The sequence below is a fragment of the Neoarius graeffei genome, chromosome 15 (assembly GCF_027579695.1).
Source record: "Neoarius graeffei isolate fNeoGra1 chromosome 15, fNeoGra1.pri, whole genome shotgun sequence".
Lineage (NCBI taxonomy): Eukaryota > Metazoa > Chordata > Actinopteri > Siluriformes > Ariidae > Neoarius > Neoarius graeffei.
Window position 1 is genome coordinate 76,809,129 of NC_083583.1, and position 25,081 is coordinate 76,834,209.

The 25,081-nt window shown below is 40.0% G+C and overlaps 1 protein-coding gene across 1 annotated transcript in view; it reads right to left on the minus strand.

Annotated features, from left to right (window-relative positions):
* The window catches only part of LOC132899078 (mucin-5AC-like), a 58,664-nt gene extending 41,890 nt beyond the window's left edge, over nt 1–16,774 (minus strand). Inside the window, exons 1-21 of the mRNA XM_060940715.1 lie at nt 16,687–16,774; nt 14,580–14,841; nt 14,325–14,439; nt 11,949–12,039; nt 11,308–11,414; nt 11,000–11,216; nt 10,718–10,846; nt 10,522–10,639; nt 9,755–9,893; nt 6,993–7,103; nt 6,643–6,712; nt 6,387–6,524; nt 5,984–6,148; nt 4,422–4,516; nt 4,216–4,342; nt 3,866–4,121; nt 3,713–3,765; nt 2,597–2,697; nt 1,858–2,009; nt 1,491–1,629; nt 107–217 (exon numbers count right to left, since the gene is read on the minus strand). Of these exons, the coding sequence (XP_060796698.1) occupies nt 107–217; nt 1,491–1,629; nt 1,858–2,009; nt 2,597–2,697; nt 3,713–3,765; nt 3,866–4,121; nt 4,216–4,342; nt 4,422–4,516; nt 5,984–6,148; nt 6,387–6,524; nt 6,643–6,712; nt 6,993–7,103; nt 9,755–9,893; nt 10,522–10,639; nt 10,718–10,846; nt 11,000–11,216; nt 11,308–11,414; nt 11,949–12,039; nt 14,325–14,439; nt 14,580–14,841; nt 16,687–16,774 (2,784 nt within the window). The remainder of the gene's footprint in view (nt 1–106; nt 218–1,490; nt 1,630–1,857; nt 2,010–2,596; nt 2,698–3,712; nt 3,766–3,865; nt 4,122–4,215; nt 4,343–4,421; nt 4,517–5,983; nt 6,149–6,386; nt 6,525–6,642; nt 6,713–6,992; nt 7,104–9,754; nt 9,894–10,521; nt 10,640–10,717; nt 10,847–10,999; nt 11,217–11,307; nt 11,415–11,948; nt 12,040–14,324; nt 14,440–14,579; nt 14,842–16,686) is intronic.
* Nucleotides 16,775–25,081: the final 8,307 nt, after the last annotated feature.

Below are 25,081 nucleotides of genomic sequence, written 5' to 3' on the forward strand. Positions count from 1 at the left end.
TGTTGATTGTGTTGTAAGATTACAACAATTCTCCTGAGACACTATTATCAGCCATTTAAAAAGGACAAAAAATACAACATCAAAAAGAGATAAGAGAAACCCTCACCCCCAGAAAGAGTTTAATGGCTTTGGAGCAGGTGGTGCCAGTTGTTCCACAGGGAATGTTTTCCGTGATGACTCTGAAAGTGCCACTGGTATTACTGTGGCCACAGTGATCCTAAAGCAATCACAAAAATATCTAAATGTCAGTGTTTGTTCATGAATTTCTCTGGCACACTTTCTGCCTTCAGTCAATTTGGGTCCAAACACATTTACATTTCCACTTCAGCTTTTGGTTTTCCATTTGTCTTAAATATTCTCTTTTGTGTTGCTTGTTGAAAGTAGAAGACACTATAAACAAAAGTATAATATATTTTACCAGGCATTAACATGGCTTTTAATATATCAGCTGGGAAATGTAGTCAGACTTTGAAATCTTGTTCTAACAATGAGCATGGCCTCGAAGAAGTCATTGTGTTGACCTGTGATAATATACACAAGTTAACTGTGGGATTTTAGTACATGAATTGATAGGCTTAAATAAGCCAATTAGACATTTTAAAGCTTTCAGTTGTTATTCTTTGCAATTATTTAAGTTAACTTATTCAGTCACATTGTGTATTATTAGCTAATATAATATTAGGTTGTCTTTTTATTTACAATCCAAAATTATTTACAGTAAGCTTTTTACAATGTATTAATTCAAAAGAAGGTGGAAGACAAAGCTCACTCAGAATAACTCGATATAGACATAGAGAACAGATAACTGTATATTACACTGAAATATGAGGACAAAATATTAAGAAAATCTCTCGAGCTGAAATTCAACCTCTGTTGTAAAAATTGCACATTTTCATTAACAGTGTGAGTCAGTTAAGCTTACCTCATACTATAAGACTGAAACAGATGCTGTGCATAAATATTCTTACAGCATGACTGACAACAGTTCTGACTAAAATAAATAAATCAATAAATACACTAATACTACTTTATCATTCTTTTTGTGCACAGCCCATATACAGTGATGTGTATAGATGATGCGCTACATTACCTATGACTAAATATCATCATGTTCAAAACTATTGCTGTTTAACAAAGAAAAATGTACTCTATCTTTTATGTGATGAAACACATCTTCTGTTTGAGATGTTTATATAACATTTATGGATGGAGTCTTCAGTGTCAGCACCTTGTAACAGAGGTGAGAGGACTTCAAGGTGCATTTTTATTTTTAGGTCTCATTAACTTAGAGGTTCCAAAGAACAGCTGTGGAATAATAAGACACTTTGGACCATGGAATCATACAGAAATTATCCATTTTGTGTGATGAGACTCTGCTAGGTGTCAGGCCATATATCATGTAATATTTTTGTTTAACAGCAGGGTCTGTTCTGTTATTCCTTACTTATCATACATGAATTTTTATGATCATATCAGGGAGATGTACTTACTCTGACAAGAGTGTATTCACAGTCTCCATCAAAAGTGTATCTTTTTCCATCAAATGTGATATAATGTCCATCGCCATACACTGTACAGGTTCCGTGGCACAAATCTGTGCTGCACTGCCATTTCCTGTCCTTGCATGTGCTGTGTTCAAAGAAGATAAGAAGTACAGAATTTTATCCACTTTCCCACAGTAGCTGGTCCATTTTTACATTCATGTGAAGTCATTAAAAACCTTAAACAGTACTACAGACTACTACCAAGTACATGGCTATAACACTGCAGGCAAAAGAGAAAAAAAATAAATATTCTCCACATTTCATGTAAAAAAAAAAAACCTACAGTGACAACTAAGTTTGTTTGTTTACTTACCAGGTATTGCAATCAACTTTGATGGATTCTCCAGGTTGGTAAGTTTTACTGTTATGAACGCAAGGACATAAAGCATCTTCAATGCAGCCTCCTTTCCCATCAGACACAAGTCCCGCAGGACACACACAGCCTGACACACACTCTGTGCTGATCTGTTAGATCAAATATTGAATACAAATATTAACTATTCAATAATTGTGACCTGTGGAAATTTCTATAATATGTAGCTTGATGTAGGGCGGCACGGTGGTGTAGTGGTTAGCGCTGTCGCCTCACAGCAAGAAGGTCCGGGTTCGAGCCCCATGGCCGGCGAGGGCCTTTCTGTGCGGAGTTTGCATGTTCTCCCCGTGTCCGCGTGGGTTTCCTCCGGGTGCTCCGGTTTCCCCCACAGTCCAAAGACATGCAGGTTAGGTTAACTGGTGACTCTAAATTGACCGTAGGTGTGAATGTGAGTGTGAATGGTTGTCTGTGTCTATGTGTCAGCCCTGTGATGACCTGGCGACTTGTCCAGGGTGTACCCCGCCTTTCGCCCGTAGTCAGCTGGGATAGGCTCCAGCTTGCCTGCGACCCTGTAGAAGGATAAAGCGGCTAGAGATAATGAGATGAGATGAGATGTAGCTTGATGTAATTTCATGAGAAATAAGGATATGCCTTTATGTAAACAAGTGCTTATGTGTATACGTGGTGAGATTTAATACTTTGCCGATATTTAATGCTTATAATATCTTCATAAACTCACACAGGCCAAGTCTAGTGTGCTACAGCTTTTTTGACACTCTGAGCCTGTAGATCCTGCAGCATTATCAGAGCAATTGAAGAACACCATCGGTGAGGAACAAGCTGAAAGGACGTGAGAAAGAAGAAAAAACTATTACCACAATACTTGTAAATGAAGTTAAAGTAATTAGCCAGTAACATCGCTAGTAATGATACTGCCTCACTGTTCATTAGCTGAAACACTTTTTTTTTTTATTTACTAAGATCCCAAGTAATGAGTACTAACTGGTGCCTGAAAAAGAATACATCACATTGTCTAGTATCTAGTGTCGTGTATTTGACAGAACATTTATTTAATTGGCTATTTTCTTTATTTAATTCCAGGAAAATTGCAATAAATTGTAAAAAAAAAAAAAATGTTCAGACAGAATTTGACTGGCAGTGTATGAGTGAATGAAAACATTTTTATGTCTCTATTTTAAATGTTGTGCAAATGTGTGGTGAATATCTAATATGAAAAAACTAAACACTGCCTTCTGAAAATGTAATATGTGCCTTTTGATTGTGAACACATTATATTCATTTGAGGCTTCACTTTTAAACAGATGTGTCCCAAACTCCATATTCTTTGGGGCAAATGTGCAAAAATGTACCATTTTGCTCATTTGAAAGAGAATCCTTCATACACTATTTTTGTTGTTTCAGATGAACATCGTAGAGGAATTTCACATACCGGTTTGTAAGCGTTAATGAATCTCTCACAGACGTTTATACTGTGTGTATATATGATGCATATATCTCAAGTCAAGTTTATTTGTATAGCACTTTTAACAGTAGACATTGTCACAAAGCAGCTTTACAGAATTTTAATGACTTGAACCATGAGCTAATTTTATCCCTAATCTATCCCCAATGAGCAAGCCTGTGGCGACAGTGGCAAGGAAAAACTCCCTCAAACGACATGAGGAAGAAACCTCGAGAGGAACCAGACTCAAAAGGGAACCCATCCTCATTTGCGTGATCTCAGTATTTGTTCCAAACCAAGTTTGGATAATCTAGCTGAAATGTTTATTTATATTAGAATGAGTAAGAAATTAAGATGTGTCTATAACTAAATGATAATATGAACAGCACTTACATGGCTCACTGGTGAAAGATCCAATGCAGCTGAGTTTGCCGTTCTTACAGGTGCTGAAACAGATGTTTATTATTTAAAATCTACTTTCTATTGACATTCAGACACGATGAACATAAAAGCATGTTGTTTTGAGTCTCTGTGAATAAGGCGTACCACATGGCACCATCCTTGCTGATGACTTCTGCAGGAGGAATCACAGACCCTTTGTAGTAGCAGGAACATTTATCCAGCAGAACACATTCGCCGTTATCATTGAGATACGTTCCTTCAGCACAAACGCACCCATCCACTGGGTCAAAGGTCACAGCACAGGTGAAATCTGGGTCACTGTGACAGCGGCATGACTGCATGCTTGTGCGGATGCCATAGGTATAAACCATGGTTCTGGGGCAGCTGGTGGCGTATTTCACTGTGAACAGGTCACAACAGCATATTTATGGGACATTATAACACATTATTATATTAAGTGGGAAAATATTGAAACATTGGTCATTCCTACTCACTGCACACTTCGCTCCTCCAGCCAGTGAGAAGGATTCCTTTTGCAGCACACATGTGTACGTACGATGACAGAGCCGCACACATGCAGTTCTCACTGTTCTCACAGTTGCAGGTGTCATACATGCAGTTCTTTAGGGGGGAAAAGCAACACAGTTAAATGTTTAAATATTAAAATGTTGTGGTTTATTAACCAATGAACCACTGGTACCTTTTGGTAGATATCTGGGTTGATCTCAGAGTGACATGGAGCAAAGACGCCATTAGGGTCTGACAGCAGGGAGCACCATTTCTGAGCATATTTTTCTGGAATAACAAGAAAAAGCAAAGTGAGAACAAATATGGATTATGCATCAAAAGCTCAGACAAAGGATCCTTCTTTTGTCAGTTAATTATGGAGGGTAAATGCATTTAATCTGGCTCTTAGTTAGCAGTCACAAAAAGCAGTCAAAGATTCGTGACTGCAAAACCCTTCACAATGCTGTATACTGAATATTAATGATTGTGTCCATTTCAGGTTCTGTTTCAATAAAGTAACTGTAGTTATAAAGAGTACTAATAGGCAGTGCTTAATAGGCGGCACGGTGGTATAGTGGTTAGCACTTTGTCCACACAGCAGGAAGGTTGTGGGTTCGAGCCCAGTGGCCGATAGGGGCCTTGCTGTGTGGAGTTTGCATGTTTTCCCCGTGTCTGTGTGGGTTTCCTCTAGGTGCTCCGGTTTCCCCCACAGTCCAAAGACATGCAGGTTAAGTTAACATGGGGCAGCCCCCCAACTGCTCCCTGGATGTTGTAGTATAGCTGCCCACTGATCTGAATATGTGTGTGCTCATTGCTCGTGTGTGTGTGTGTTCACTGCTTCAGATTGGTTAAATGCAGAGGAGGAATTTCACTGTGCTTAAGTGTCTCATCTCATCTCATTATCTCTAGCCGCTTTATCCTTCTACAGGGTCGCAGGCAAGCTGGAGCCTATCCCAGCTGACTACGGGTGAAAGGCGGGGTACACCCTGGACAAGTCGCCAGGTCATCACAGGGCTGACACATAGACACAGACAACCATTCACACTCACATTCACACCTATGCTCAATTTAGAGTCACCAGTTAACCTAACCTGCATGTCTTTGGACTGTGGGGGAAACCGGAGCACCCGAAGGAAACCCACGCGGACACGGGGAGAACATGCAAACTCCGCACAGAAAGGCCCTCGCTGGCCCCGGGGCTCGAACCCAGGACCTTCTTGCTGTGAGGCGACAGCGCTAACCACTACACCACCGTGCCGCCGTGCTTAAGTGTACATGTGATAAATAAATTCTTTTTGTCCTGAGTTGAGTTAGTATGGATTTTTTTGGATATTAAATGCAGATTTGTGAGGAGTACTTGGAAAGTGGGAATGAAAATGGTGGAAGTAAAAAAAAAGAGTTTGTTCATGGTAATGTAATTGAGTACATTTATAACACTGAGGAAAAGTATTACTTTTCCCAAGTAATATATTTGCATACTATTGGGTTGAACACACTTTAACAAATCCAGTTTAATCTCATGAAGGAAGTGTTTTTTCCGAGGTGTGTTTGATTACACAATACTAAAGTGTGCAGAAAAATAAACCCACACCTCTAATATAAAACCAGCACTAACCCCTCTTCTGATTGTATATGATTGTAGAAAAGCTCATTCTCAAGTTCGTGCATGAACTTCTGAATAATTAAGTTTAGAGTCCCACCTTTCCTTTTTTAAAGTTAGTTTTAAATCAGATTGTGTTTAAAATGAAGAAGTACCATTTTCCACACTGAGACTGCAGGGGTTCTCAAAAGTGTTCTTTACTTCAGGACAGTTAGCTCTTGTCTTCCAGCTGTTTGCAAAACCAACACCAGTTCCTTCGCAAGCTCCACTCATGGTCATGAAATCATCTTTTTGTATGTCATTAAAGTTTCCACACAGACCTAACCATGAGAGACCAAAAAAAATCAGGTTTTATACACTTTCCATTCCACACGTACTAGTAGATTAACATCAATGTATTTAATTATATATAAAAAATAATATGAATCAGTTTAAAGTATTCACCATCTGCCTAATACTTTTATAATGTATGGTATACCATCATACAATACTACTGTCATAAAACGTTCATAGAACAGTTTAATAAACAGTTGTGTGCACAGTAAGGGTTTAACACACCAAGTAAATTTTGCTTGTGAGTCACATCCACGGTGATATAAACCTGCATGATGGGTACAAGCTGGATCTCCATCTGAAGCCCAAAAGATGTCTGGACAATGATGTAAAATGTGGTGGGACGAAAAATATTCACACCAGCTGCAATTGAGTAAAGCGATTGAACATAATATTAACATGACATGACATGTATTAACTGTAAATGGGAGGCATCCATCTTTTTCTCAAATAATTATACAGTTCATGCATATTTACTCACCTGTAGAAAGAGGAAGCTGAGAATAGATTCGGTTGAGGAAGACCTTTCCGTCAGGCTGGATGTTAAACACCTGAAGGGAAATATACACAATATGCATTAGCATATGTTTGTGCATCTTTTGTATGCTCGTGAGTAATCAAAGCAACTGGATTACAAGTACATTGGTGGCTAAATCTAAGTCTCAAAATGCACCACACTCTTACATTATACACTTTGGATTTTGGTAGTACTCAGGAACTAATAGCAGACCACTAGTCACAACTTTGTCCAATGTGAACATGCTACTCACAGTAGAAGTGGACCAAAGATCATTAAAAAGTAAATAATTAAAATGTGTAAATGTTGCTCACGGTGCTTCCGCCAAACAGAGCCAGGGTCACGGCCTTCAGACATGTTTCAGTGGTCGTCAAACCACAAAGCGCCAGATCGCCTACAACCACAAACTCAGCACCGTTGGTTTGCTGAGGAAAAAACAAACAAACAAAAAAAACAATCATAATGATGATGTAACTGATTTCCTTATTTTAATTGCAAATTGTAATTAAGCTTAATTTTGGTTAATTTTTAATTAAATAAGGCCTTAACATCATCAGTAACAACAACAATAATGTCTGAAGGGCCCAGTACTGACATTCCTTAAAATTATACTCACAATTTCTTAGCCTTTAGCATGAAGAATGTCAGACAGTATAAAGCTCAAGCATTACACAAATTCAGACAAATTGTTGTTATGGATTAGTGGAAGTCCAAGTCAACACAAATTAGAGGATGTTATGAGAGATGTGGGATTCTGCATACTGGTGTTTGGTACATCAACAGCACTAGACACCATCAGGATTGTCAAAGAAAAGATGGAACAGAGATATGAACGCGTCTACACTCACCAGCCACTTTATTAAGAACACCCATCCACCTGCTGTTTTATGCAGTTATCTAATCAGCCAATCCCTTGACAGCAGCACAATGCATAAAATCATGCAGATACAAATCAAGAACTTCAGTTGATTCATGTTCATTTCAAACATCAGAATGGGAGAAATTATGATCTCAAAGTGTGACTTTCACTGTGGTATGGGTGTTGGTTTGAGCCAAATGGACTGGTTTGAGTATTTCAGAAACTGATGATCTCCTGGGGTTTTCACACACAACAGTCTCTAGAGTTTACACAGAATGGTGCGAAAGAAAAAAATACCCATTGAGTTAGCGACAGTTCTGTGGGTGGAAACAAATGCCTTGTTGATAAGAGAGGGTCAGAGGAAAATGGCCAGAGTGGTTCAAGCTGCCAGGAAGGATATAACACCTCATAGCAACTCTTTACAACTGTGGTGAGCAGAAAAGCATCTCAGCCTGCAACAGCAGAAGAACACATTGGGTTCCACTCCTGCAGCCAAGAACAGGAATCTTAGAATGAAGAATCAGTTCCTATTAAAGTGTCCAGTGAGTGTATGTAGATATGATACTTTTAAAACACAAGATATGACACTGAACATATCTATTAAAAAAAAGCAAAAGGTCTTGTTCTATGTTTAAAAAAATGTGAAAATTGTACACAATATTGACTTTTATAAGGATGGTAGAACTGAGGATAAGTTCACAGCAAGAGCTTAAAGAAAGAGTTTGTGGTGTAAATGGTCTTTTTAGGATATTGTAAAATATGTAAAGAAAACGGAAGTGAATGACATTAATGCAAATTTCCAAGAACAGCAAAAAGTCAATGACGAGAAAAAAAATCTGGATGACAAGGATGGTGTCGAACTGAATCCAAAACAGAGAGGAAGGTAAGCGTCCAATCAACTTACTACAAATGGTTTAAAAAAAGACTTAATAAAGGCAATTAAGGAAACAGGAAATGGTACATGAAATAGTAAAAGATGATGAAATTATTTTATAGGTCCAACACCAAAAAACACAAAAAGGGTCTTCAATGCTGGCAAAGCTCATTAAGAACAACAATTTATGTATTGCTGAGCTAAAAGCATTTTAGATATGATCTGGGAGAATTTGCAAACAGTCACAACAGTTAAAAGAAGGTGAGAATGAATTTGCAAGAGGTCAAAGAAACTGAAAAAAAATCTTTGATATAAAATACATTATGGATGAGAAAAAGAAGGACCATTTCAGAAAAGAAAAGCGGTGGTGTAGTTATTTAAGGTTTTGCCCTGTCATGTCGTAGAAGATTGTGAGAAGATTGATTGTGATTGTGAGATTGTGGAAAGTCCAAGGAGAATAATTGGCTCTGAATTTATTACCATTCCAAATTGGTAGCTGATGTGCAAATGAGAAGACCTGAATAATGCAATGACTCAATTAGGATAAAATTGAGTTAAAGAAAAAAACAGGAGAAAGTATTTAGTTGTTGCTTTATGAGAAAGAAAATATGAATGTACAGTACTTTTGTGTAATGAAGAAAGAAGCATGGGATAGAGACTGGCCATGAGCATGGTGTCAAGGATTAAGCTAAACAATATGTGGAAATAATAAGTCAATTACCACCATCACCAAACTGTGGCTGACGAAAATCCATAGCGCAATACGGAGACATTGCCTGGACATTGAAAAAAGATGAAGGTAAGCACATCCAGACTTTTGAAAGCAAGTCCTTCAGAAAGTTGATGAGAATACCATGGACAAAGCTTATGACCAATGAGTGAGTCTACAAGCTGGATGACAAACTGCTCAGTCATATCAAATCCTGCAAGTTACGATACTTTGGTCAAGTAGTAAGACAACCACAAAACACCACTGAATGCAGTTTGATGACAGGTCTTGTGGAAGGAGACACAAGGTGTGGTAGACCAACAATATGCTGGTTTGAAAACATTGCGGCATGGACTGGATTGCCAGGAACTAGTCTACTACATACTACATGAGACAGAAGGCGCTGGCAATTACTTGCCCACTCATGCAGCCGACCACTGTGACATTACATTCAGTGTTACATGTCAAAATTTCATGGTTTTGACATGAACTTAATTTTTGATCATCTTGAAAGAGCAGTGCAAATTATTTTGGAAATTTTCAACCAGGAAGGTAGATTAAAACAAAAGTCTTTCCTGAGAGTTAGGAAGGAATAAATAATCTAAAATAATAAATATCTTGCTGTCATACTGACCTCAGCCAGAATGTATGTACAGTCACCATGGAAGTTGTATGTTGTTCCATCAAACGTGGTGATGTGAGATCCACCCTCTACAGAGCATGTACCAGGGCAATCTTTCTCTATGCAGCTCCATTGGTTAGCGGTACATGTGCTAAACACAGAGAAAATATGAGGTAAAATGATCAAAATGTGTGAAACAAGCAAAATGTGGAAACACTTATGCTGTTCCATTACTCAAGGTCATATGTAGATTTTCTAGATATGCAACAGTAACAGTGATTTTCAAATCCTCTCAAATCCTCAATTTTATCAGGACAACTGGGGGTCTTATTCCACTATTATTAATTATTTTGAACTCATAGTAAAATTAGGATTTTTTTTTAGAAATAGGAAGGATGAAGGCTAACACATGTTTTGCTTCCTCCAAGATACGTGAAGCCAGCCAAACACCTCTTTTTGAACTGCTGTTCATGCTGTGCCCCAGGGCAGTGTAACACACTTGGAGGAAAGTTCTATCTGCCCTCTTTCACATACAGAGCTCACATACAGAGCCTCATAATTGGCGTAATTGTCACTCATCGACAGAGACTATGCCACTCTTTCAACCCAGACAACATGATCAAGTTTGCTTCCTTGGAATCATCAAGATGTTAACTCATGATATCCTGATAATCGTGCAAACACTTGCACCACTCGAGAAAAGAAATAGGATTCATGTTTCATGTAAAAACACACGATTTCATAAGATTCCACAGTCAAAGACTCTGAGTTTTCCTCACCATTCTTTACAGTTGCTGGTGAAATTCTGACCAGCGTGATAGATTTTGCCGTTGTAAACGCAGGAGCACTGATCCTGAGCAATGCATCCTCGGTCTGTCAAATCATCCAGGACCAAACCTGCAGCACGTTTGTTTGTTAGTTTATGTGGAAAATTTTCATTCTAGTTGAAATTGAGAAGCTGACATAATTTGAGACCTGGAGGGCAGAAACAGCCATCGATGCAGTGTTGCTCACACACTTGTTCTCGGTCAGGATTCGAGCAGGTATTAATGCACGGGTTCCCACACTCCTGATACACCATGTTTGGATAAGGGCATGTTTTGGCTGTATAACAAAAGCATAAAAATGACATGATAAATCATTATCATTAACTTTAATATTGTGTCCCCTCAGTTCCACTTTAAATTCTCGAGCAATATATTATTTGGGGGTATTCTGCATGTAGCACAATTGTTTAATTTAATTGTTTCGACGTACGGCAAAACTGCTCTGTCCTCCACTGGCTCGGCTTTCCTCCAGCGTGCACGCACTGGCGGGAATACTCAGAGATGGTGCTACACAGGCAGAGGTTGGTGGAGTTGCTGTTGCACTGGCACATGTCCAACTCACAGGCTTTGACAAAGTAGTTGAGAGAGACGAGGTTTTTACAGTCACTGAAAGCTGGACCTGAGAGCAATTGCTCACACACTGATGTCTGTAGAGGAAACAAAATATGTGCTCATAATTAGACAGGCAATAATAATAATAATTATTATTATTATTATTATTATTATTACAGGTCTAACCAGTTTCATGCAGGTGTCATCTGTTGGAGGAGGTGATTCACTGCAGCTCTCAGTTGGATCGTCCATCTTTGCAAACTGGCTGTAGTCTGATGGAGAAATCTCAGCCCCTTTTATTTATGGAGGAAAAACACAACACAGTTATTTGACTGTAAATCAATGACTGCAAAACTTTGAAATCTTCCATCCAAAATTTATCATTAATCAACTAGTAATTATGTTTCATGCTCCATCATGTTTCTTTCCTTGCCTAATATGTTATACATGCATAATTTAACATCATACTCCTCTTCATTTTTGCTTGTGCTGTTGTGAGTAAATGCCAAGACAAATTTCATGTAAGTTTTTGGCAGTAAACCTGATTCTGTTCATGGTTATAGTCCAGGCAGTATTTGTACATTGTAATATTTGATCATTGATGATCATTAGCACTGAAGTTCCTACAGAAAGCATTCATAATGTTTTAGATGTTATATCAGTGCCCATAGTGTCGCATAGGGGAATATAGTTTTGTGTGCTAAATGTCAGATAATGTATGCACATTCTGTAATAAAGAAACAAACAAAGAAACAAACAAATAGATGCTTCTTATCATCCAAAGGCATAAAAACATAGTGATCCATTATAAAACCATAAAAACAAACCATTTTTGATGAACTCATTGTAAAGCTGGACTCCATTAAAGTCACCACACAGTCCACAAGTCTGATTTTTATACTTGTTGTCCAATTCCACCTGTAGACCAGATTGAACCAAGCAGAAAAAAAAGAGTTATGATTTTTTTTTTTGGGGGGGGGAGATCATGAATGAAGTGTCCTGCATATATAAAATGCAGCGTATAATGAACCTCCTTCATGGAAATTACATAGAAATAGGACAGATTTGGTCACCTGAAATAATATACAGTAGTGCATGAAAGTTTGTGAACCCTTTAGAATTTTCTATATTTCTGCATAAATATGACCTAAAACATCATCAGATTTTCACACAAGTCCTAAAAGTAGATAAAGAGAACACAGTTAAACAAATGAGACAAAAATATTACACTTGGTCATTTATTTATTGAGGAAAATAATCCAATATTACATATCTGTGAGTAGCAAAAGTATGTGACCCTCTAGGATTAGCAGTTAATTTGAAGATAAAATTAGAGTCAGGTGTTTTCAATCAGTGGGATGACAATCAGGTGTGAGTGGGCACCCTGTTTTATTTAAAGAACAGGGATCTATCAAAGTCTGATCTTCACAACACATGTTTGTGGAAGTGTATCATGGTACGAACAAAGGAGATTTCTGAGGACCTCAGAAAAAGCGTTGTTGATGCTCATCAGGCTGGAAGAGGTTACAAAACCATCTCGAAAGAGTTTGGACTCCACCAATCCACAGTCAGACAGATTGTGTACAAATGGAGGAAATTCAAGACCATTGTTACCCTCCCCAGGAGTGGTCGACCAACAAAGATCGCTCCAAGAGCAAGCTGTGTAATGGTGTGCATGGCAGGGTTGCAAGGAGAAAGCCACGGCTCTCCAAAAAGAACATTGCTGCTCGTCTGCAGTTTGTTAAAGATCACATGGACAAGCCAGAAGGCTATTGGAAAAATGTTTTGTGGACAGATGAGACCAAAATAGAACTTTCTGGTTTAAATGAGAAGCGTTACGTTTGGAGAAAGGAAAACACTGCATTCCAGCATAAGAACCTTATCCCATCTGTGAAACATGGTGATGGTAGTATCATGGTTTGGGCCTGTTTTGCTGCATCCTGGCCAGGACAGCTTGCTGTCATTGATGGAACAATGAATTCTGAATTATACCAGTGAATTCTAAAGGAAAATGTCAGGACATCTGTCCATGAACTGAATCTCAAGAGAAGGTGGGTCATGCAGCAAAACAATGACACTAAGCACACAAGTCGTTCTACCAAAGAATGGTTCAAGAAGAATAAAGTTAATGTTTTGGAATGGCCAAGTCAAAGTCCTGACCTTAATCCAATGGAAATGTTGTGGAAGGACCTGAAGCAAGCAGTTCATGTGAGGAAACCCACCAACATCCCAGAGTTGAAGCTGTTCTGTACGGAGGAATGGGCTAAAATTCCTCCAAGCCAGTGTGCAGGACTGATCAACAGTTACAGGAAACATTTAGTTGCAGTTATTGCTGCACAAGGGGGTCACACCAGATACTGAAAGCAAAGGTTCACATACTTTTGCCACTCACAGATATGAAATATTGGCTAATTTTCCTCAATAAATAAATGACCAAGGATAATATTTTTGTCTCATTTGTTTAACTGGGTTCTCTTTATCTACTTTTAGGACTTGTGTGAAAATCTGATGATGTTTTAGGTCATATTTATGCAGAAATATAGAAAATTCTAAAGGGTTCACAAACTTTCAAGCACCACTGTACAACACACCCTAATTTACCGTCATATACATCTAAATAATGTTTTCCATTGGTGACCAATGAAGACTGCTTAATCTGTGTGGAAGAAGTCTGAAGTACAACGTCTCCATGATGAACGGTCGGCCGCTAAGGAGGGCCAGGATTCAAGATTTATTTGTAGATGCTTGAGGTTCTGTTTTACAGCATCTTTATACCATAGTATTGGTCTACCCTTGCCTTGGCTTCTGAGTAAGAGCTGGGAGTAGAGGAGTTGTCTGGGCAGACACTCTTGGTCCATGCAGTGGACATGACCGAGCCATCGGAGGTTTCTGTGAATGAGTATTTTTTTTTTCCATAGTGGGAAGGCCGGCTCTGTCTAGGACTTCCTCATTTGTAATTTTGTCTAATATGAGGTTCCTGTGTGTGAACTATTAACATCGTTTGCTATTTTAATTGTTACTGCTTGCACTACTATACTATACTGTACTATACTATACTATATGAGGTATTATGTATTAATATAGGCATACAAGTTATCAGGCTTGTCTTACCTGTTACCTGTACATTCACCTAAATTAAAAGTGAAACAAACTTAATAAGCTCTTTTAAATTTTGAGGAACTGTATATTTAATATGGACTCACCATGAAAGCATCTTTTCCATTCCACATGGCCACGAGTCCTAGCTTAGCGACGACTTTGATGTAAGCCGGGTTTTTCTCAATGAGGACACCAGAATGGCTGAAAGGCAGAGTGACGCTATGGGAAACAAAAATTCACTATTTAGCAATGTTTTATCCCAGGATTTTATCCCATCTGCTTAGATTTCATAACAATACAATTATCAAATTCCTTTTCAAGCACCCAGTCTGTTTCTTTCAGGGCTAAAGGTCACTCACTTGTTTCCGTCCACACTGATGGAGCCTTTGGAAAGTTCCACCACTGTGCCTTCCAGCTTCATGGTGATTTTGCTGATCAGGGGCTCGCCACTGACGACCTGCCGCCTCAGCTGAATATTGAAGTCCTCATAGCTGTTTGAACACTGTGACGTCAGGATGTAGTTACATGTAGACAGGAGCTGGAAAAAGTCTCCATCATAGGTTTTGAAGTTGAAATTGCCCCATGTGCTGCAGACTCGTTCGTTATGAGCCGGACTCAGTCCTGTTGATTAGAGGCAAAAGAAACATAATACAAAATGACCGTTGTATGAGCTGACCTATATAAAATATAACCATCTCCTTTGTCTAGTTAAATTCTTGTGTATTTTACATTTGACAAATAAAGGAATTCTGATCTTGATGTACTTAAGTGCTTAATACTGATCCAATCAGACACTCTATTAATGTACGGTATACATAAAACTAAGTTATTATTGGTTAGATGGAAGTTACCAAAGAAATGAATGTTTTACTTAACCAAATTACATAGGGACAACCTAAATCTGATTAATAATAAACAAACAAGGCATGACAGAGAGAAAATATATTACATTCATTCAGCTTTGTTAGGTTTAAGTTCAGCACTTTGGTAATTAACTGAATGTTTGGTCTTGAATGATCAAGTTCATTCATCTCACATAAACATAATGAAATAACATCAAATTTTATTTAAAATGTACAAAATGAAAATATAATATATATATATATAATTATAATAAATTGCAGTTAAAATCTAATTCAGCTTTAGTAATATACACAGACAGGCTTGCTCTGATGGGTTATAGTGACTTCTGTTGATTCACTGTGAAAAAATAACATCTTAGCAAGTGAAAATATCTTGAATATAGTTCCATTTATTTAATATTTCTTATTATAAGATTACAATAAATCAAAGATAACCACATATTATTAAACCTATAATACATCTATACATCTTTACTAACTGCACACATAATAGTCTTCTGCTGGCAGATAATTTTGCTAATTTTAAGTATTTATTTCTGGAAAGAAGTAAAATTATCTGCTGATAGAATAATTGAAATTTGAAGCTGAAATTAGCAAAAAAAATCTCGAAATAGATCGAATAATCTTATATTTGGTATATTGTAATCATATAATAGGAAATAGTCAGTTCAATATATTTTCACTTGCTAAGATGTAATTTTTTTTTGCAGTGTTCTTTGACAGTGCCATGGTGTTTCTGTTATTACTGCATGCATTCTGTTCTTATCAAAGCCTACACTGTACCAATTCCCTTTAATATCTTCTGTCATATATGGCCAAATTGTAAGCCCCTTGATCCTTTATACTCTGTGCTCCATTTGCTTGGCCCCTACCCCTTTCCTTATATGGTCAATATTTCCTGTTCTCATTAACCTGTTGCTGTGGTACTTAATTAGTCTCAGCAATTTTTCATTACTACTATGTTTTTTCCATGTGGGGCATGTCACCACAAAATGAGTCCAGTTGGTCAAAGACTACAAGTTGTTTGATTGGATATTCTAAAGCTACAGTTAATTATCATTAAAATAAGGGTTATAGTTATTTTATAGGTTATTGGTCATTTGTTAAATTTGGTGCAGTCAATCCAGAGTAATTAGTGAAAATGTTGACAGTCTCATCATCTTAATAGAAAATCAAGTTTGGAGAAAATCAGCTGTAAACTTGCAATGTATAAATTGAAAGAAAGACATAACACATATTTCTTTGGCCTACAAAGTCATATAAGTTGTTTTACAATATAATATCTTGGTGACACACACCTAGATTAAGGAAAGTATTTACAGGAAAATTAGAAAAATGATATATGGGTCTATTTTTTTGGATGTACTCTTGTTTTTTCGGGTAGGTCAAACTCGTCAACCCAGGAAGGCAGTTCACCTAGGAGAAGGTAAACTCCGATTTCAAACCTCCGCTGCCTTGTGGCATACCTGGTCATGGGAAAGGCTTCGGGAGTAAAAGCTGAGGACAAATCTGGAGTGGAGCCCCGTAGGTGGTAGGATGATGCACAGCATCACCTCCTGGCAACTTCTGCAGCTGCGCTGGCACCAAACCATATTGGTCTAACCATTCCTCTGGATTCTACCAGCTATGCTGAGAAGGGGATCCTGAGTTTTGGGCAGCTCAAGGTCTCCATATATCCAGCCCAGGCTCATAGCGCCCTGGAGAGGTCACTCTAGTGTTGTCGTAAGACATCAACACAACATAGGAAGTGGCGGTTACTAGTGAAAAGCTCCATCCGGTTGGTGTAGGAAGGAGTACCTGGTGTCACTTCTGACGGTAGGAGAGATCATTGCGTCTCACTGGACAGTTACCATCTGCCTCAAGCTGGGCAGCCCCCAGCCAGTTAGGTGCTGTCCCGCCACAGCTTGTCTGCCCCACTGGGTACGTGAGGCTTAAAAAGTCATCCCGACCTTGACAAGCAAGCTGCACATCCTGCACCTGGCAGAAGTAACAAAAAGAATATGAAGACTCCAGCTCTTTGGTTATCAAGTTGGACCATCCGGACCATGTGCCCTGGACTTGACGACGACCTTCAACAGATCAACAATGCACCCAAGACAGCAGTTATCAACAAGGAGCTGGCTAGACTGAACATTGCCATCACTTGTCTACAGGAGACCTGCCTGGCTGATAGCAGCTCCATCAGAGAGCCTGACTACACCTTCTTTTGGCAGAGTGTGTCACAGGACGATCTAAAGCAGTATGGTGTTGGCTTTGCTGTGAAGAATTCACTCATTGCAGTGATTAAAACATCAACAGGTGGGACAGAGAGAATTCTCACCCTCCAAATGTCAACATCATTTGGCATCATCAACATTCTTAGTGTCTATGTGCCAACCCTTTGCTCCACTCCAGAAGTGAAAGATCAGTTCTATGAGGCACTGGATGAGGTAATATACAGGGTTCCCAGCAATGAAGGTCTGTACCTTTTGGGAGACTTCAATGCTAGAGTTGGAGCTGATTTCAAAGTCTGGCCCTCCTGCCTAGGACACCATGGCATCAGCAGGTTGAATGAAAATGGACAGAGGCTGCTAGAACTGTGTTGCCATCATGGTCTGTATGTCACCAACACATACTTCAAGTGCAAGGAACTCCACAAAGTCTCCTGGAAAAATCCCTGGTCTCACCACGGGAACCAACTAGACCTAGTCATCACCAGGCTTGCAGACCTGAGTAGTGTCCTCCACACTCAAAGTTACCACAGCGCCAACTGCAACACAGACCATTCCCTCATTGGCAACAAAGTGAGAAGATCCAAAAAAGATCCAAAAGATCACCATCAGAAGAACACTGAACAACAATGGTGTGCATGGCAGGGTTGCAAGGAGAAAGCCACTGCTCTCCAAAAAGAAAAACTGCTGCTCATCTGCAGTTTGCTAAAGATCATGTGGACAAGCCAGAAGGCTATTTGAAAAATGTTTCGTGGGTGGATGATGGATGAGACCAAAATAGAACTTTTTGGTTTAAATGAGAAGCGTTATGTTTGGAGAAAGGAAAACACTGCATTCCAGCATAAGAACCTTATCCCATCTGTGAAACATGGTGGTGGTAGTATCATGGTTGGGGCCTGTTTTGTTGCATCTGGGTCAGGATGGCTTGCCATCATTGATGGAACAATGAATTCTGAATTATACCAGAAAATTATAAAGGAAAATGTCAGGACATCTGTCCATGAACTGAATCTCAAGAGAAGGTGGGTCATGCAGCAAGACAATGACCCTAAAGACACAAGTCATTCTACCAAAGAATGTTTAAAGAAGAATAAAGTTAATGTTTTGGAATGGCCAAGTCAAAGTCCTGACCTTAATCCAATGGAAATGTTGTGGAAGGACCTGAAGCGAGCAGTTCATGTGAGGAAACCCACCAACATCCCAGAGTTGAAGTTGTTCTCTATGGAGGAATGGGCTAAAATTCCTCCAAGCCAGTGTGTAGAACTGATCAACAGTTACCAGAAGTGTTTAGTTGCAGTTATTGCTGCACAAAGGGGTCACACCAGATACTGAAAGCAAAAGTTCACATACTTTTGCCACTCACAGATATGTAATATTGGATCATTTCCCTCAGTAAATAAGTATAATATTTTTGTCTCATTTGTTTAACTGGGTTCTCTTTATCTACTTTTAGAACTTGTGTGAAAATTTGATAATGTTTTAGGTCATATTTATGCAGAAATTTAGAAAATTCTAAAGGGTTCACAAACTTTCAAGCACCACTATAAGTGGTCCCAACTTTGTGACGCCATCTACTCCTCAACAGTAACTGCATTTGGAAAGAAGGAGTGCAGGAATGCAGACTGATACAAAGCACAATGGATGGAGATGCGGCCAGTCACAGAAGCCAAAAGGAATGCAGTGCTGGCTTACAAGCAAAACCCCGGCTCCAGTACATGAGCTGCACAAAACAAGGCCCAGCAGACAGCCCGCCAGTGTGCCAACGACTACTGGCTGAACCTGTGCAGCAGGATCCAGACAGCCACAGACAGCAAGTGTGCTAGAGGTATGTACAATGACATTACAACTGCCACAGGTCCCACACCAACTAAGACTGCACCACTTAAGACCAAGGCAGGGGAAGTCATCACTGATCAGACCAAGCCGTGAGAATGCTGGGTGGAACACTACCTAGAGCTGTATGCAACCCAGAATGTGGTGACTGACACTGCCCTGGAAGCCCTACCCAGTCTTCCCGTTATGGAGGAGCTAGACAACATGCCTACCATGGAAGAGATCAGTAAAGACACTGACTGCCTCACTTCCAGGAAGACTCCTAGAAAAGATGTCATCCCACCAGAGGTCTTGAAGAGTGGGAAGCCTGTACTCATGCAGCATCTGTATGAGCTCCTGTGTCTCTGCTGGGAGAAAGGCTATGGCCCTCAAGACATCAGTGATGCCAACATCACCCTATACAAGATCAAGGGAGATCGCAGCGATTGCAACAACTACCACAGCATTTCCCTCCTCAGCATAGTTGGTAAAGCTTTCACCAGCATCATCTTGGATCGCCTGCAGAGCCTCGCATCGAGAGTATACCCAGAGTTGCAATGTGGCTTCAGGGCTGGCATATCTATAGTGGATATGATCTTCTGACTACACCAACTGCAGGAGAAGTGTCGCAAGCAGCAAAAAACACTATACAATTCCTTTATAGACTTGACAAAAACATTTGACCTGGTAAGCAGAAGCAGGTTCTTCAGTCTCCTGCAGAAGATTGGCTATCCTCCCATGTTGCTCTGCATGGTTACTTCCTTCCATGAGGACATGTGCAGTACTGTCTGTTTCAACGGTGCAACCTCAAAGGCCTTCCCTGTGAGCAGTGGTGTGAAGCAAGGTTGTGTCATGGCACCAACCCTCTATAGAATCTTCTTCTCCATGCTCTTGCAGTATGTCTTTGCAGACTGCACTGAAGGAATCTACCTCCAAACCAGAGCTGATGGAAATCTCTTTACCATCACCAGATTGCGTTCCAGAACCAAGGTTAGGGAGGTTCTCATATGAAAGATGCTGTTCGCAGATGACACCGCATTGATGTCACATAGCAAAGCTGGGCTGCAGCAGTTAATTGGCTGTTTGTCCCATTCCTGAAAGGAGTTTGGCTTAACCATCAGCCTGAAGACCACCAACATCATGGCTCAGGGTGCTGATTCTGCCCCAGACATCGTCATTGATAACACCCATCCTGAAGTTGTAGATACCATCACCTACTTCAGGTCCACTGTGTCAAGCTCCCTCTCTCTGGATGCAGAAGTGGGAATGAGGATTGCCAAAGCTGCAGCTATGTTGGCCAGACTGAACAAGCGAGTGTGGTATAACAGCCAGCTGATTAAAAACACCAAGCTATGCATCTACCAGGCTTGTGTACTCAGCACCCTTCTGTATGGCAGCGAGTCCTGGATTACATATGCCAGACAAGAGAGAAGGCTCAACAGCTTCCACCCCCACTGTCTCAGATGCATCCTGTTCATCAAGTGGCAGAACAGAGTGACTAACACAGAGGTAGTCCAATATGCCGGCATCCCCAGCTTGCCTGCTCTCCTCTGCCAGAGACGCCTCAGGTGGCTTGGCCGCATGCAATGAATGGAATCTGGATGCATCCCAAAGGGCATGCTGTATGGTGAGCTTTGTGGGGACTCTTGTCCAGTTGGTTGACCACAGATTCGCTTCAAAGACATCTGTAAGCATGACTTGAAACTGTCAGATATCAACAACAACAACATGTGGGAGAGAATTCCAGACAATCATGCAACCTGGAGAGCAGCTGTCAAGGATAGCATGCAGAGGGCCAAGAACATCAGGAACAAACAGCTTGATGACAAGAGAGCCAGAAGAAAAGTCAGAGCTGCCACTACCCATGTGCCAACCTATTTCATGTGTGACAAGTGTGCAAAGGACTGCCATTCCAGAGTGGGACTCTATAGCCACTCTAGGAAATGTACATCATCCCATGATGCTACACCATTGTCTCTGGAGACGAAAGGATGCCAAACGAACTCTTGTTTTACATCACTACATTTCAAAATGATCTTTGCGACACTGGACTAGTTTTGTAGTGCCATGCCCCATATGTGTTTGAATTGTATGTGTAAAGAGGCCTGTATTTTACATCCTGTGTATACACCTTTACCCAAGGAAAGGAAATGTAGTGTATCTATAAAACCTATTAGAAGTGCATAATTACAGATTAGAAACCTATTTTCTTGAAATCATGGGTTTCCTGGCTCCAATTTGGGGAAAGCACTGGCTAGAAGATTTTTCACATTTTCTCTCTTCCTGAGTTGGATCAGAACCTTTATTTTCAAATCATTTTAAAAGGAAAACTACTTAATTTTCTCAAGTAAAAGATTTATGCTAAAGGCGCCGAGCACATATCCTTAAAGGTATGTTTCAACAATACATACTTTTTTAAACAATATCTACAGCTAACACTTATTTTTATTTCTCTGAACATGCATTTGTTAGTTACACATCTGCTTAAATCCCATCATTTACCACTGGCTGTAGATGTGCAACTCACCGGAGATGGTCTTGGTCAGTGGTGGGATGTTGACTGGTCCATCTGCTGTTGATGAGAAGGGAGAGTCAGTGTGTTGGTCTCAGGTATATATTTTTAATAAATCTTAATTTAAAATATAACCACAAATGACAATTAAGGGTCCTCTCACCTCCAGTGCTCTCACCAGATTAAATAAAAGAGTTCTGATTTTGCCTCCTGACATCAGTGAATTAACAACACTGCTAACGTGTTCTACCCACATAACCCAACATGGCGACCTTTATGTGTGTGTGCGCAAAAAAGTCAAGAGTTTAAAACAGTGGAAGTATCATCTTTTATCAACTAAAAGGACACAGTTTAGGTGTAAATAGGTGGAAAGTTAGGTGGGAAGCCATGGCCTGAAGGTTGCCGGTTCAATTCCGTGGGCCAGGAAGAATGGCTGAAGTGCCCTTGAGCAAGGCAACTAACCCCCAACTGCTCCCCACACTGGGTATGTTGGGTATGCTCCCCATCGCTCTGGATAAGAGCATCTGCTAAATGTCATTAATGTAATGTCAATCATGTTGCTCAAATTCTAAACATTTTGTGCAATTTAACATTCATGAATGTGTAATGAACTTACACCCCTCTATGTGACACATAATATTACATTAATTACATTATTTTGCCTAACAAGGACTTAGATTCTCAACCATACTCCCATCATGCAGATTAAATTCTGTATGCATGTGATAAATGATCTAGTTTTGCATGTGTGGTTACTTTAGATGAGTGTGGTAAAAGTAATGAGTTTTTAAACATTAAAATTATCAGTTTTTGTGTCTAGAGGACAGTGTTATATTGGCAGAACTCAGTTTTTGCTATGTAAGCCATAATGCTCACTGTCTAAATATTTTGGGCAGCTTAAACTTCATGAGCTGACTTGTGATGCACGATTATCCTACTTGTTAAGAATATCGATGATTTCATATATAAACTGTTACAGATGCACGATGCTATTCAACATATCAAAGGTCCCTTCACAATATAAAATCAGGAGACCCGTCTAGGGGTGTACACTTATAGAGTTGGGTGAAAAAGCCACTCTTTCTGTTGTCACAATGGTGGCGCTATACCAGGGTGTCACTCTGGGGTGTGGATATCATCAGAACCAATAACCTGTGAAGTCTGAGTCATATCAAGCTCAAATGGAGAATCATGGAAAATTTATGAGGCGCTTCCTGTTTGCCTGGTAAAACATATAAATTCATTGTGCTGAGATTTCAACACCTTACAAGATATCAGAAATCTCTTCAGAATTTAACATCAGCAAGCTCTTGACATCATGTATACCAAATCTGACATGAATCCAGTGAACCACCCAGGAGGACTCTTTCAAAATGTAACAAGTGTCAAAATGCACAAAATCCAACTAACTTCCTGTTGGGCATGGCTAAACCAATGTATATTACAAATGTGTTTGTCTTAGGGAGACTCGCATATGTACCAAATTTGGTGTGTGTACTGTATGTGAAACTATATGTCAGGCACAAGAATCAATTACAAATGGTAGCACGATAGAGTTACTGGGCCACTCTCAGGGCCAAAGATTTGTCCCTTATGCCGCTTTTCCACTACAAACGCGGCTGAGCCGTGCCGTGCCGAGTCGAGCTGAGTCGGGCTGAGCGGGGCTGTTGGAGTTGCATTTCTACTACAACCGCGCTGAACCGTGCTGGCTGGAAGTGGGTGGACACATTGGGTGGAGTTAGCGAAAGTGGGTGGACGTCACGTGATGTCGTTAAGCAGCGCAAACAGTGACATCAGTGACAGTGGCGGAACAAGTCAGAGCCGGGCCGGGGGCGGGGCAAATGACCGGGCCCTTTATTAAAGCTTATCATAACATCATTTTAGGCTACAAAATGTCCGCAACTGCGGTGTTTACCAATTTCAACACTACCGGGTGCAACTATGTTATTTAGTACATCAAGTCCTTCAAACGAACATGTAACTCAGAAACAAAAAACATTAGGATACTGTACATGGCTCATAATAAAACATCAATAGCCTATACTGCGCACATTATTTGAAGGGCATACGAATGAGCGCTCAGAGGTTGCAACGGTGACAGGAAGAGTCAGAAATAAAAGGAGGGCGGTGCAAACCTCACTGAATGCACTGTGTTTACCAATTTCAACACTACGGGGTGCAACTATGTTATTTTGTACATTAAGTCCTTCAAACGAACATGTAACTCAGAAACAAAAAAACATTAGGCGACATACTGTACATGGCTCATAATAAAACATCAATAGCCTACTGCGCGCATTATTTGAAGGGCATATGACGAGCCTTGCGCTCTGCGAACTCGTCCACGATGCTCTGTATGTCACTGATTCAGTGAGCTTTTAAGCGGTAGTCTCACGACCCGAATAGTAAACAATAAACATGGAGGACATGGAGTCGTTAGTGTTGCTGGTCTTGGTGCTGTGGCTTGTTGTCACCGACAACGCCAACAGATACTGGCAAGAGCGTATAGATGAGGCGAGGCGCATAAGGCTTCAGAAATTCTCGTAATTCGTAATTATTCTCCTTCCGGGTTTGCGGTGTTTACAGATCCCAGCGCGCTCGCGGGGCGTGTGTGGGCATGTGAGGACACTCCTCCTCACCAATCAGTGCACAGGGGAGTGTCTGCTCACGCCCCCAACCTCACTCGGCACGGCTTGGCTCGCTTCAGCCCCACTCCAAAACGGTGCGAGTTTTAGGGGCTAAGCAGGGCTGAAGCGAGCTGAGTCGTGCTGGTTTTTGGTAGTCGAAACGCGAGCCGTGTCGGGCTGAAGCGAGCTGAAGCGAGCTGAAGTGAGCTGAAAAAGGGTAGTGGAAAAGGGCCATTTGTAACTGCAACAAGCAATGATATGTGTGCCAAATTTCATGAGTTTTTGCCCATGGGAACTGCCTTAAAAATGGTCAAGCCTTGAATTTAAAAAAAAATCCTTATGGATTCTTTACGGGTTCTCAGGCCCTAAATATGTTTTAATTATATTCTGCTTCAGGTGTTTGCTATAAAAGCAGCAGAAATGGCTTTCCATAGCCACATTGTGTCACAGTGGGGGATGCCGCTTCAGGTTTTAGAACAACATTAATGAACTTTTATTTTAAAAATCCCAAATAAAGTAGAATATCTTCATCTGATGAAAATCATGAATGATAATTAATGTTGATGGAAACAGTGTTCATTCTAGCTTGTAAAGTGTTCTGGGTGAACCCCTCCCTTCAGTGCTGCCCCAGCACCCCCTTCACACACACACACACACACACACACACACACACACAAAAAAAAAAAAAAAACTCATACAGTGCTTTATAATATTTCAGAAGTGCCCCTATATTTGCATTGAAATACAGTATATGAGTCTGACAACCTAAACATATTTGTTGCACAATTAAATATAGATGTCGTTATGCACAATTTATTAACCTTAAATACAGTCACA